Here is a 14156-nt window from a genome sequence, read left to right as displayed (position 1 = left end):
TTTAAACAAATAAATTACTCTCTAGAGTGGCGCTACAGATCTTATACTAGTGTATGCCCATCACTAAAATATATTGAAAAGTAAAAATTCATGTAAGAAATTTTTATTTATACTCGTGTTCGACAAAACTACTCCAATTGCTTCCATCAAACTAACGAACATAAAATATTTGATGTGTTGTTCTTTTTATTAATTTTTATATATATATATATATATATATAAGCAGTAGTATAAAAAAACTGCGAGTAACGGACCAAGAAAATTAAAAACCTCTAATAAATACTCCATAATTTTCTTCGAGTGGTAAATATCTTTTTTGTTAAATTTCTCAGAGAAATATATAAGATTTCTAATTTATTTTCATTAACAAAGAAATTTTTTAGTTTTTGAATATATTTAAAATATACTTGGAAATTATTTCTTGCAATATCAGGACAGCCAAGTGATTTTGAGCAAAATAACCTCAATCTCACGCTACCCTTTTTGAAAAGTAACAAAAAAACCTAAATTTAAGTTTCTTTTATTGAAAGGGAAAATAACATTTTTTGGTTATTTTTTCTTAAATTCTGACAAGTTTAAGAGCGTTAAATGGAACAAAATCTTAAGTTGAAATGTTTTGGAAAAGGGCACAATGTTAGTAAATTTTTTTATAAATAATTTCCCCCAAAAATAATTTACCAGTCCCGTTAAGATTTCAAAAAGCGGAAATAAAATAAGGGCCTACGTCGTACATTTAAAAATAAAATTAGTACAAAAAAATTCAAAATGCCCATTCCATTAATTTATTTATAATTATAAAGTGAAATAATTTTTTACACCTCTGTATTAAACAAAGTTTTTTTGGTCATTCCCATGTTTACGTTTTACATACATACGCTTTAAATTTGTTTTACGAGGCAGCGGGGAGAGGGTAAAAATAGATGAAAATTTGAAATAGCTCATTACAATAATATTAACTAACAAATGGGGGAAGAATTTTCTATCGAAAAGGGGCATATAACTAGAAACGTTTTTTTATACTTTTTAAATTTATTTTACACTTATATAAAAAAACTAGTATTAAAAAGAAGAATTAATGGTGGAGTTTTTATAGCAAGCGGAAATAAAGGAAACTATTTCTTTTCAGTACATTTACGTATGAAAGCTATTCGTTAAATGTTTTTTCTCGTACTGGTAAAGAACACAAAAAACGGCCTCCACATTTGAAAATGGTCCATAGAAGGTAAATATATATATATGTACACAGTTTTGTCCAATATACATTTTTTAAACACTTTTTTTGAAAAAACGTCGTTATAACGCTCTTTATATTTTTTTACTCAAACCTCGAATTTTGTTTGTTGTTTTTTTCTCACGGGAGGGGACAATGCGCCAGTAATTTTTCTTCCATCATTAAGGGGGAGATTAACGAAATTTATTACGGTAAAGGGGAAATTAAAATTAAATTAATCTCTATCCTACAGATATATAATTTATCGTTTTTATATGAATGAAGAATAATTCCAAGTAATTCTTCATTACTTTAAAGGTATTTTTTTTTGAAAACTTATAATTTTTTTGGTTTTGTATATTTGCGGGTAACGTCACGGAGGCCCCAAACGAAAAACTGATTTAGTTTACGCCCCCTTATTAGCTGTCTTACCCCCTCCTGCGAATTTGTGTTAACGTCGTATCTGCATCATTTGCAGCACCCTCCCCCGGCTTGTTGTTGATTCTCACTTAGGTCAACACCTCGCCTGCCTTGACCAGAACCTCCGCTAGAACTACCCTGGTCAACCTTAGGCAGTTTCTTGGCTGAAAAGCAGGAGCAAACATTTTATATAAAAAAAATTAATGAGAAGAGAAACTTTACATCCCACTTTGCTCGAGGGATTTAATTGAAGTAAATGTTCAGGCTGAGAAAAACAAAATGGCCTTGAAAAATAAATAGATGCGAAAGAGTTACCAATCATTTATATTAACAAGAACATAATTAGGAAACTGAGAATGTTAAAGTCAAACCATTTACCAAAGCGACATTAGGTGGATACTTTTAGATTGTTCTGGGATTTCAGAGTAGATCGAAGAGTAACCATATGACGTCACTTTACTTCGATTCTGTGTAAAAATATTTTCCCAAAATGGCTGCCAGTGGCCATTTTACCAGGTAAATTCTGGATAAACAGTCGATTTTACTAGTTTACTGGCGCTTTGGAGGAATAAACAGTGTAGCCCCAGAGCTCAAAACAGACCGGAACGCTGTCCGTTTCGTAAAAGTTTTTCCTTATATCAGTTTCGGCACTGTGTAGCCCCAATAGTCTTGACCTTGACGAAAAGTTCATGATGTAAAGACATTATGTCCACCAAAACAAGCGAATAGTTTCAATTTAGCTTAAAAGGTGTACACCTTTTGTTCCAGAACAAGCGAAAAGTATCAGCCTATTAGCTACGTTGACGTGTTGAGTTTTAGAATCCCAAATCATCTACATAGCGGGCAAAAATTCAGTAGATAATGAGCTTCTCATGTTAAAAAAGTGAAATTGAACTTTTTCTTTAAATACTGATACTAGATAATGCGATAAAAGGCGAAAATTTGTGTTTCCGCTTGAGAAAAGAGCTTTGGTAGATGAATGGCGGACAGTATTGGCCACACTCCATAATGTATGGCATTAATTTTTTAATCCAAGCTTCAGAGTGACCACAAATCGCTCAAAACAAATATAATAAAAATAAGAAATTTGTGGTCTATTCAGGAGATTTTTGGGAAAATAAAGGATAATTTTTTCAAATTAAAAAAAATTTGTTTTTAATACTAATGAAGTTAAAAAGCATTTTATCAAAAGACTATTCGGTTTAATAACTGGATCTAAAATTTAAATTTCTAATAAGGTAATTAGGTTTGAAATTGGTGACATGATTTTTGGTCAAAATGCTTTGTAACTTTATAGTTTTAGATTGACATATATATCAAATGAGTTAATTATGAAAAATTATCAAAAAAAAAAGGAATAGTTATAAATTAAAGGTGGTGTGGTTAACTTGGAGTAGGAATGCATTGATATGGGTACAGGCGATATATCAGCTATTCGTGGCTGATAATATCAACTGATATACCGGCTGTAATATCGGACAATATATTTTTCGGAAAATATTTTTCTAAATCAGCTTCATTTATGCTGATATTGGCCGATACTTATATTAGAAAAATAGGCTGATATATCGGTGCATCCCTACCCATGAGCTGCCCTTTAAATAATTTCGAGGTTTGTAACTGCAGGTAATCATGCCAGCAGGCTCTTACATTAACTTAATTGACATTAGCTATAAGCATGAATATACTACAGCACCTAAGAATAGCTTGTAATACCATACTTGTGTACTTTTGAGTCTTTTTTGTATCAATCAAGACTCATAAAATGAACTTTCACTACAAAGTGTGCGGGGGATGCATTTAAAATTTATCTCACATTCCATATTGTTAGGAAGCAAAAAATATTCTTGTTTATAGTTCATTTAAACAAGTTTGAGTCAAGGGCTGCTAGCATGATTTACTATAAACCAAGAAATTATTTAATAAGGGCAAATAAGAATGCTGAGAATCAGCCCACAGGGCACCCATAATGCAAACAGCAAAATGTATTTGTAGTTCGACATACGAAGAGTTTTAGTTGTTCCTTACATAGCTGAAACAAGAGTTTAAGAATTCTATCGCTAATAGAAAGAAAATTCATATTGTATTTTTCATATACTTTTTTATGAAAAGAGTTTTTCTCAACCTGAATCTATACTTTAAAAACAGAGGAAATTTAAAACTCACCAATAGCCAAAAAGATGTCGTTAACGTTCATAGCTGTTTTTGCCGATGTTTCCATAAATAGCAGACCATTTTCTTCTGCGTACGCTAAAGCTTCCTACAAGCGAGAAAAAATAAATTTAAATAAAACACGCAACGAAAGGAATAAAATCTGAAAGCGAAACACCTCATATTCAACAACTCTTTTATTCGCAAGGTCGGCTTTGTTTCCAGCTAAGGCAATAACAATGTTGGGACTGGCCTGACGTTGTAGTTCCTTCACCCAAGTTTTGGCCCGACTAAAAGTGTCCTAAAAGTAAAAAAAGAAGGTATTGTCTAAATTTAACATTTTCAGTAAACAAAGGTCAAAGTAATCTGCTTAGGGCAGACACCAAGCACTTCAATGGTATCACTCGCAACGTCACTCAAAAGAAGGTAAAACAGTTACAAGGTTTCATAGAAAGTTGGTGAAATGGTAATAAAAAATGGGTACTGGCCTGATTTACTATATCGTAGACAACAATAGCAGCTTGAGCTCCGCGATAGTACATGGGAGCCAGACTGTGATATCGTTCCTGCCCCGCAGTATCCCAAATTTCAAACTTGACCGTCGTGTCATCCAAACACACGGTTTGGGTCAGGAATGCGGCTAGTTTTTTTTTTAAGATAAATATTTTTATTATGAAATAAGGAATTTTTTTACAGATTATTTCGTATCTTACCTCCAATAGTACTTTCTTGATATTCGTGAAATTGTCCTTTAACAAAACGTAGGACAAGACTGGATTTACCTACAGCAGATTCACCCAGCAAGACTAGCTTAAATTGACATATTTTTCCTTGCGTACCGCCCGCTCCATTCGGCCGCTGGGCACCACCGCGACTTGCCATTTCACTATTATGATTTATTGCTAATCTCGCTTGAATAACTTAAACAAGAGAATTGTTGCTATTTTTGACTTTTACACTGTGTCCTTCTCAGATCTAAATAGAAAATTCAAAATTCTGAGAATTTAAGTAAACTGAGTCATATTTAATTGAAAAATAATTAATTATCATTTCGTAGAAGGAAAGACTAATTTACTAGTTTTTAGGCTAGATGGACTAGGTTCAGTTAGACAATGATAGACATTAAAGATTCAGTCGTTTGAAGCTTACTCATTGTTAATAATCGAAGCTACCTTTGGGCTAATATACCATTTTACAAGTTGTAACTGACCCATTACACGGCAAAATTCGAGAAACTACAAGTAGGTGTGACAGAACAAACAATTTTATTGTAAAGAAAACTAAGCCTGAAAAAAAAACACTTAATGAGAGGACAAGGAACAATGAGGATTACGTAACTTAAGTTAATTTAACCAAACTGAATAATTCAAATAATAATGATGAGCTGATATCTTTTAAACAATGAGGATAATAACTCTTAATCAAAGAGGATATGGAAGTAAGCCCAGGATTTCATAATGAGTACTATTTCGGGTATGCTGCATTCAAAAAGGGTTCATATTTCAATTAAGTAAAGTGATAGACCTATCCCTAAGCCCTAATACATATACATGTACATTAAAAAGTCAATTATTTGTTTTTATTCAGGCTTAAAATAGACAAAACTTAAAACTGCATGAGGTGGTACAATCTAACTTATTAATATTTATGTAAATGTTCAAGTTCAAATAAAATAATTGATAATAGCACCTATTGAGATCATGACCTCCAGAAGGAATTTTTTTCAAGGGTGGGGTAATTTCTTTCACAAAATTTTAAATTAAAATTAGTCTTAAAAATTGCCTAAAAATTTCTCAGGAAGGAGTTGTCCGAGGGTTGACTTTTCAACTTTTGACTGAAGGTAAAGGCTTAGTAATTTTTTCGCAACGACCAGACTAAAACTACTAACTACCAACCCTTAAGCTAGCAGTTTGGTCAATTTATGACGATTTGTTGGTAAAAGACAATCTACTATTTAATAAAAGGAGAAAAAGAACGGTATTACTCACAAATTTCTTATTGAAGAACGCAAATTTGAAGGACGGGGGGCAGGAAAAGACGCCTTTAAAATTACGATTTCTCGCGAATCCTCCCTCAACAATGGAGTCGAATGATGGACAACAATAATACGCAAACCTTGAAGATTCTTCCACAAAACAGGGTTGCCAAATCTAAATAAAAATTTAATAATCACATCTTAATCTAAATTACATTAAGAATGATGCATAAAGTCATTAAAAACATCTAGATTACCATAAAATTAATTATAATATAAAAATATTAAATCAAGAAAATGTCCTTCGACTTGGTCTTATTTCCAGTCACGCCAATATGGCCGCGTCAGTAACCTTTAATCTGGAAATGTACGCTTTAGTCTATAATTAAAAATAGTGTTTCTTAGAAAGTACTATGTCTATGCCAGATTTTAATAACATGAAAGTCGAACAAACGGGAAACAACAGTGGCAATTATCATGACCAATCTCAAAATATGATCAGTATGGTTAGTCTTGCCCAAACTTCAGGTATGGAACATATAACAGCCACAAACGTACTTTCAACTACTATTCAGGGTCAGCAAATCTTGACTCATAACATGACTCCAGCTCAATTTCAAGTCGAACAACAACGACAACAACAAATTATAGAGCAACAACGCCAATTAGCCCAACAGTATGCCCAACAACAGCAGCAGCAGCAACAACAACAACAACAACAGCAGCAACAACAACAACAACAACAACAACAGCAGCAACAACAGCAACAGGTTCAACAGCAAATCCAACAACAACAGCAACAGGTTCAACAACAAATTCAACAGCAAATCCAGCAACAACAAGCTCAACAACAAATCCAACAATTGCAAGCTCAACAGCAGCAGCAGCAACAACAAGCTCAACAGCAAAAGGCGCAACAGGAACAGCAAAAACAACAGCAACAAGTACAAGAACTAGTAGCCATAAAAGCGGAAGTCATTAAAACAGAACCAGCTTTAACTAAAGGTACACCTGAAAAGACCACCCAACCTGAACAATCTCTTCCAGACCTTTCCCAAGATAATGGAAATGAAACGGCTAAACTAATAGCAATTCTACAGTTTTTAAAGAAACATAATCTGCAGGTAAGGTGTAAGTGTATAAACCCAAAATAAGTTATAAAAATGCAAAAATGTTTTTCAGGAAACCGAGGGCATATTAAGAAAAGAAACTAAGTTGTTAGAAGGAGTCAATTGTAGTTCAGATGTTAGTAGTGTCTTGGATACGTATAAAAGGTATTATCTTTGGGGTAGAATTTTTGAGTAGGGGATATCCCTTCAAAATGGCGCCAAGTTCAGGCAAATACATAATACGACAGTTTACAAAAAATCTCCGTAAATTCATCATTTCAGAAATATTTGAAATTAACCCATCCCAATATAACCTAACCGAACATGTACTTTATTACTGTGATAAACTATACTCAATTGGTAAAATTTGTTTTATAAATATTTCTGCAAATACTAATTTCCGGAGATTTTTCTAAACTTTTTTGCCTAGGAGAATTTTATGTAATTAATATCGATTAATTTGGTGCAATTTTGAAGTAATATCACCCATTTAATAATCGTACCATCTTTGGTGACAAAAATATTTTTCAAAATTTCTTGTTTAATTTAAAGTTGATACAAATTTTTAGTGAAGGGGACCCCAACAACTACGAAGGTGCTTATTCTTCCCTGAAAAAATTCATGGAATCTGCTTTAGACTCGTATAGGGTACGTAAAATAAGCTCTAAAAAAAACCTATTTAACCCAATTATTTATTTGCAAATTTATATTTGAAGCATGAATTGGCCCAAATATTGTATCCCGTGTTTGTTCATATGTATTTGGAGTTAGTATATAATGAACATGAACAACAAGGTATTAAGTAATAACATTTTACCATAAGTAGCATAATAGTATGACACTTCTTATTGGCAATAATTTAGTGATGAAGTTCCAGTTTTGAAACATCAGATTTCGAACTCACTGTAATGCCAGGTTTACACTTACCCCTAAAATCGCTTCATTTTTGATAACTAGTTTTTCAAGACCGGCGTGAGAAATCGCTTAGTCTTGGTTCGGGAAGCAACCAATTGTTTTGGGATACATTTTAGTATTTTCAAAATTCTGGTCATAATTTCAAATTACGTTAAGCCTTGGCTTTAAGCGAAAGGGGTGAAGCGATTTCGCACGTGTGAACTAAGAATTATCGTCGGCGGTCAAAACGCATTCAAACTGACCTAAACTGGGTTTTAAGCTCTAGTGTGACCTTGGCTTTATAGAATTCTCCAGTGTCATTCTTAAGGGTTACTTATGTAGTTACAAGTTGTTACCGTGTTCATAGAAAATTTCTACTCCTCAATAGCGATTCAATTTATGAAAAAGTTTGGTCAAGAGCAAGAAGAATATTACTTGGATGACATAAATCGTTTGTCCTGCTTAACTACCAAAGATCACATGAAAGGGAATGAATTTATGGATAATTTTCGATCGGGACAATTCACAGTTAGATTGTCTCGTGACACGTACAACTTCTTGAAACGTTTTTTACAAGACAAAAAGAATAACATTCTACAGAATATTATTCAAGAGCATCTGTATTTAGATGGTAAGACTTGTTTGAGTTAGCTTCAAGTTGCTTAAACATTCCCATCCATTTAGTTAATAATTTATTTTATTCTGGAAAAAAAAAGTGTATGAAGGCATAACTAGAACTAAACAACAAGTTGATGCCACGTCAGGTGCTTTTATGGGGGAAGCTGCGAGGCAAGGTAGATAAGCATTTCAAAATTTTTTGGTGTAAAAATTACCCAATAATTTATTCTATTATTCTGTTACAGCTAACAAGAGCAAAATATTCTATGGATTGTTAAAGGAACCTGAACTTCACATTCCCCTTGACGATGACGAAGAAACAGCGGAAGGCGAGGATAAACCTAAAGTCTGTTAATTTTTGTGCAATTAAGCAATATCTGTCTAACTTGTATCCTATCTTTTAGAAAAAGAAACCCAAAAAAGACCCACTACTCTCAAAGAAGGCTAGGAATGATCCCAACGCTCCTCCATTACAGCGAATCCCATTACCAGAATTGTTAGATTGTTAAAATTAAACAAACATACCTATGAAATCAGGAAATTATATATGCACACACTTGGAATATGTATAGGAGGCTATGGTTTCCCGATTATCTCATTTGCTCTTGTTTAACTATCTAAATGCGTGAACTTATGGGTAACCAAACCAGTTTCTATGGCTTGATACATTTGACGTAGTTTAAACCCTGCCATTTCTCAGAGTGCATACGCAGCAAAGTGGTAATGGTGTGAATACATAAATAACTTCCTGATAAAATATGTAGGATAATCTGCAGACTTTAATATTATGATAAATTCTCTAGGCGCGATGCTGATAAACTGGATAAAATTGCGGCGTTACGGGAAGCGACTAAAAGACTAAAACTGGGTCCCGATTGTCTTCCCTCAATTTGTTTTTACACATTTCTCAACGCCCATCATGGGTATTCATTAAACATTATTTGTTACAATTATTTTAGTGTTATTCAATTTAATTGTTATTGTTCTAGCGTGACATGTGCAGAAATATCAGAAGATTCTAGTTTATTAGTTGCTGGTTTTGCCGATTCAGTAATTAGAGTTTGGAGCATGTCCCCGAATAAGTTAAAGGGCATGAAAGCATCTATGGAATTGGAACAAATCGATAAGGAAGCTGGTATAAAGAATGCATTTGCTTTTATTTCAACTATGATATATAAAATAATGATTTTATTTAAGATGATGTTCTGTATCGTATGATGGATGAACGCAATGCAACGGAAATGCGTATTTTACTTGGACATAATGGGCCAATATATTCAACCAGTATCAGTTTCGACAGAACTAGTCTACTTTCGTGTTCGGAAGATTCTACCAGTAATTAAAATTAAATTTGACATCTATTGTTAACTGTTTTAACTAGGGATGTGCGGATTATGTATTTTGGTACGAGTTTGGATATCGAATAACAGTTAAATTTCAATTTATAGTTCGGTTCGGTTATTGGTTTATGGAAACTTGGAAATCTGTTATCAGCTTCAATTTTGAGAAATTTCGGTTTCCTAATCGCTTAATCTTTTTTTTTTCAAATACAAAGCGATTAACCGTTTTTATTAGAATACTAAACGATCAACTATTAGCCTAATTATCAGCTAAGGTTTCATCTGACATCATAACCTAAAGACTAAAAATTATCTTTCTTCAAACAAAGAAATAAGCATTAGCCTAATTTAAAAGTTTTACCGTTTTAGGGAGATAGACTGATAAAAGGGCAGTTTCTGTTTGCACGGAACTGGTGAGAGAATTAGAGAGACTCAAACATGCGGCTTCCCCCTCTAATCGGCCAGCATTTTTCCTTCCAAAGTGGCCGCCCAATGGGTTTTCAAAAAACCTGTGACGTCACTTTGGATGGGCTCCTATTTTCAGTTGTAAATCTGCTTCAGATATTTTATTCGTATTTTTATTAAGAAATTCAAATAATCAGTAAAAAAAACTGAAATTGATTAACCAAATTAAAAAAAGTTCCGAGTAATAAATCAATAACCGAAATTATTGAATACTTTGAACCGATAACGAGTTTATCAAAAATTTGGTTCGGTTCGGTTCAGCAACCAAAAACCGAACCGATAAGCCTTGATAACGGTTATCCGCACATCCCTAGTTTTAACTAAACTAATTTCAACAGTTCGATTATGGAGTTTACAAACGTGGACCAACATAATGTGTTACAAGGGGCATTGTTTTCCAGTTTGGGACGTGAAATTCAGGTATAACTGCTAAATATTTAAGCGATACCGTATCATTATAATATATCTTGTTCGTCCAATTTTTTAGTCCTCATGGATACTATTTTGCCAGTGCTGGCCACGACCGTACAGCTAGATTATGGTCAACAGATCAGCACCAACCCATAAGGGTCTTCGCAGGACACGTATCGGATGTTGATGTAATTTAAAATGATATTAAACTAAATAAATGGGAAAAACTAATCAATTCAACTGAAACAGTGCATTCAGTTTCATCCCAATTCCAACTATATCGCAACTGGTTCTACAGATAGAACCGTACGCTTATGGGATGTTCTAACTGGGAGCTGCGTTCGTTATATGACTGGTCATAAGGGTCGGATTTACGTTATGGCTTTCTCAAATTGTGGAAGGTTTTTAATTTCAGCTGGTAAAATTAAGATTTCCAAAATAAAGTTACTTTTTACCCAAATTATACTAATTACCATATTAAATAGGAGCTGATCGAAAAATTTTAGTGTGGGACATTGCTCATGGACATTTGGTATCAGAGCTTCAAAGTCATACTGATACGATTTATTCATTATGCTTTAGTAGAGATGGAACTGTATTAGCTTCAGGTTAGTTAGCCTCACCCCTCTAGTTCTAGAGGGATTGAGGCTGTTATTTTCACCCTTGACGTTATCGGTGGTGGTGGTGGTGGTGAATACACCGCGGCGCCAGTTCCAAAAAAGGACTCCGCAAAAAGTCGATTACTCATCAACGGCACTCGATAAAAATTTAATTGGTACGTTGTTCGATTGGTATTAGTTCCCTCTATCTATCCATACCAGTACCGAACCTTTGTTGTTAATCAAAGGTGTTTTTTCGCACCCCCCCCCCCCCCGAATAAATTTGACTTAAATGACCCCGCGAAACGGTCAATTCTCTTCGGTGGCGCGTGCGAACGATTTAATTGATACGTCGTTCGATTGGTATAAGTTCCCCTTTTATCTATCTATACCAGTACCGAACCTTTGTTGTTTTCAAAGGGGTTTTTTTCGCACCCCCCCGAATAAATTTGACGTAAATGACCCCGCGAAACGGTCAATTCTCTTCGGTGGCGCGTGCGAACGATTAAATTGATACGTCGTTCGATTGGTATAAGTTCCCTTTTATCTATCTATACTAGTACCGAACCTTTGTTGTTGATCATAGGGTTTTTTCGCAAATGTCCCGCGGGTAAGTCAGTTAACACCAAGGTGACAAATATGAACGATACGTCCATGAATAGGGTATGAAAAACTCTCAGGCGCGATAGCCGTTTGATCCTTCGGGTACCCGTAACTTTGGGCGCTTTATTTCGCGGCGACCACTGAGGCCACAATTACGATAATAAAGGGCAGGGAGGGCTGCTATTATGGCCTGTGCCATCTTGTTTATATTTTATTAAGTATGTTTATTGTTGAATATTGGTTTCATTTTAGGAGGCATTGATTGTTGTGTAAAACTTTGGAATGTTGTTAAATTATACGAAGAGCTAGATTTGGAAGATTTAAATATGTCTCATGCTCCAAATGTCAGGTAAGCTATTTAAATTTTGACATTTCTAATTTTAAATTAAATAATAATTTTTGATTAGGACCAATACTGAAGGACTGCTGCTTGGAAATTACCCAACTAAATCAACTTCAGTTTTAACATTGCATTTTACACGACGAAATTTATTACTTTGTGGTGGAATGTATCATTAAAATTATTTATAGAAAAATCTTTTCATTGATTGATTGATGTTTTGTGGGAAATGTTACTCGAGCTTTTTGAATTAGTACCATACAAGGCTAAATTTAACACGAAGATTGTATTACGAATAGTACAATGTTAAATTTACTGCGGAAAATTATTAATATATATATATAATTTATATATAAAATATATATATTTTTACGGGTAGCATTGAATCTCTGCTGCCGACGGAAGTAAGGTTACAATTTGAGGGTCGTTGGGTGTCGCGTGTTTTTTGGGTATAATTCGCAGCGTAAGAGGTTAGGTTAGGTTAGGCCCAGCTAAGTAATACAAGAATGGGGTTGGATTGGGTGGTGCTTCGCTCCCATAGCACGAGAGCCAAGCGGACGTGTAGCGCCGTTAGCCGCCGATGTACTATAAATAGGTGGTTTTTTTCGCCTGTCCTGGGTTTTTTGAGCAGGTTAAAAAGTGTAGCCATATGACGTCATTTTACTTCAATAGTTCTTTTTATAAAGTAACGTGGACTTATTGTTGAAATGTTGCTCTTACGTCACAGTCTCTTACTTTGACAAGCCTACGAGCGCGTGCTAGTCGCGAGGAATATAGCTTTTTCTAGAGCGCGTGCAAATCGCTCGTGCGAGGAATACACTAATAAAGCTGGGTCTTGTGACGTAAGAGCAACATTTTAACAAGTTGGGCAAGACCACTTTTTATTTTATAAAATCAACTATTCTGTCTTGACGAAAAAACGAGTTGGAGTAAGAAGGGAGTAGTTTAAGGTTAAAGGTTATTTATAAAAAGTTTCCCGTCATGTTTTCGTGAAACGAAATTTAAGCAGACGACAAAGCTAGATTACTCCCTCTACACCTCCTTTCGAGGAGGAGTAAAAAGTGTAACCTTCGAGCTCTGGAACAAGCGAACAAAATTCGGGACAGGGTAAATCTTAACAGGCGAATAAAATGTCTTAGGGTAAAAAGTTTACACTTTTTGCCCCCGGACAAGCGAAAAAAACCCACCTACTATCGGAGAAAAAAAATATGCCCGTGATCGGCACCCCTCGGTGGTCTTTTTTTTAAATCCCCGCTCCCGACAGCAGGAGCTATGGTTAAATTTTACCCCATTCAAACCTAAGTTATTTTCATACCAAAAATATAGTTTATTTTTCACTTAAGAAACTAGACAAGTTAAACCAAATAACGCACTAATTTGCTATATATGCGAGCGGTTCAACGCAATTATTTATGAAATCGAAGCTTCACCAGCTAAAATTATTACGCAATGGCTGCCAAAAGGGCAAAACCAGTCTACTGTGGGAATCTCTGACTGCCATTTCAATTTGTTATTTTAAACAATATATTACTTACAAGTAAAAGTTATTCATCAACCTTCCCCGTGGTTTCTTTGTTAGCCAATTCTGTAAATAAATTATAATAACAGGGTTGACAACTTCATGGAAATGTAAGCTTTGGTCTTTGGTCTAATGTTACTTTTCATACTACGATCTTTTGTCACTCTCTCGCTCACATTAACATCTTTTATAAACATAAAACGAACAAAAAAATATAACTTGACAAATAAATTACCGTAAAAATTTACTAAAAAATTTAATAGATTTGTTCTGTAAATATTGCATCAGACGCGTTTGATGCGAAAACTGAAAGTACGCGCGGTTATGAAATTCCAGTTATCCAAAGATATCGGCGTACCATTCTTACAAACACCCTAGATTTATAACTATTTTTTGATGTTTTTAAGAAAATAGTATTTATTTTACCATATTACGGCATCCGGCTCGCTTCCTATTGGGGTATCTTACATTCCAAAATAAAGTCATTCTAGAAACAGAATTT

At 34.2% G+C, this 14156-nt stretch overlaps 2 protein-coding genes across 6 annotated transcripts; one reads left to right on the top strand and one right to left on the bottom strand.

The window, feature by feature from the left end:
- Positions 1-926: 926 nt before the first annotated feature.
- On the bottom strand, positions 927-13778 carry Rab5 (RAS oncogene family member Rab5). Of its 2 annotated transcripts, XM_090161540.1 has the most exons (7): positions 13671-13778; positions 5770-5931; positions 4495-4756; positions 4270-4421; positions 3960-4082; positions 3797-3890; positions 927-1794 (listed from the first exon to the last, which is right to left on the bottom strand). In XM_090161540.1, exons 3-7 carry the CDS (start codon positions 4661-4663, stop codon positions 1679-1681), a joined length of 654 nt encoding a protein of 217 aa, XP_090017666.1. In that variant the 5' UTR covers positions 4664-4756; positions 5770-5931; positions 13671-13778; the 3' UTR covers positions 927-1678. The 2 variants fall into 2 exon arrangements, with proteins under 2 accessions (XP_090017666.1, XP_090017667.1); XM_090161541.1 differs by lacking the exons at positions 5770-5931; positions 13671-13778 and adding an exon at positions 5564-5673.
- On the top strand, positions 5980-12321 carry Taf5 (TATA-box binding protein associated factor 5). Of its 4 annotated transcripts, none has more exons than XM_090161537.1 (18): positions 5981-6224; positions 6285-6880; positions 6939-7030; positions 7435-7513; positions 7582-7660; positions 8148-8390; positions 8476-8553; positions 8623-8723; positions 8782-8873; positions 9181-9300; positions 9367-9512; positions 9575-9712; positions 10521-10602; positions 10670-10781; positions 10843-11011; positions 11079-11201; positions 12048-12144; positions 12203-12321. In XM_090161537.1, the coding sequence occupies exons 1-18, from the start codon at positions 6170-6172 to the stop codon at positions 12312-12314; spliced, it is 2514 nt and encodes an 837-aa protein (XP_090017663.1). In that variant the 5' UTR covers positions 5981-6169; the 3' UTR covers positions 12315-12321. The 4 variants fall into 4 exon arrangements, with proteins under 4 accessions (XP_090017662.1, XP_090017663.1, XP_090017664.1 ...); XM_090161538.1 differs by having other exon boundaries at positions 5981-6262; positions 6332-6880; XM_090161539.1 differs by having other exon boundaries at positions 5981-6284; positions 6366-6880.
- Positions 13779-14156: the final 378 nt, after the last annotated feature.

The sequence above is a fragment of the Leiobunum rupestre genome, chromosome 10 (assembly GCF_980474605.1).
Source record: "Leiobunum rupestre chromosome 10, qqLeiRupe1.1.hap1, whole genome shotgun sequence".
Taxonomy (NCBI): Eukaryota; Metazoa; Arthropoda; class Arachnida; order Opiliones; family Sclerosomatidae; genus Leiobunum; species Leiobunum rupestre.
The sequence above is the reverse complement of the archived record's forward strand: the minus strand, read 5'-3'. Positions and strand labels throughout refer to the sequence as shown.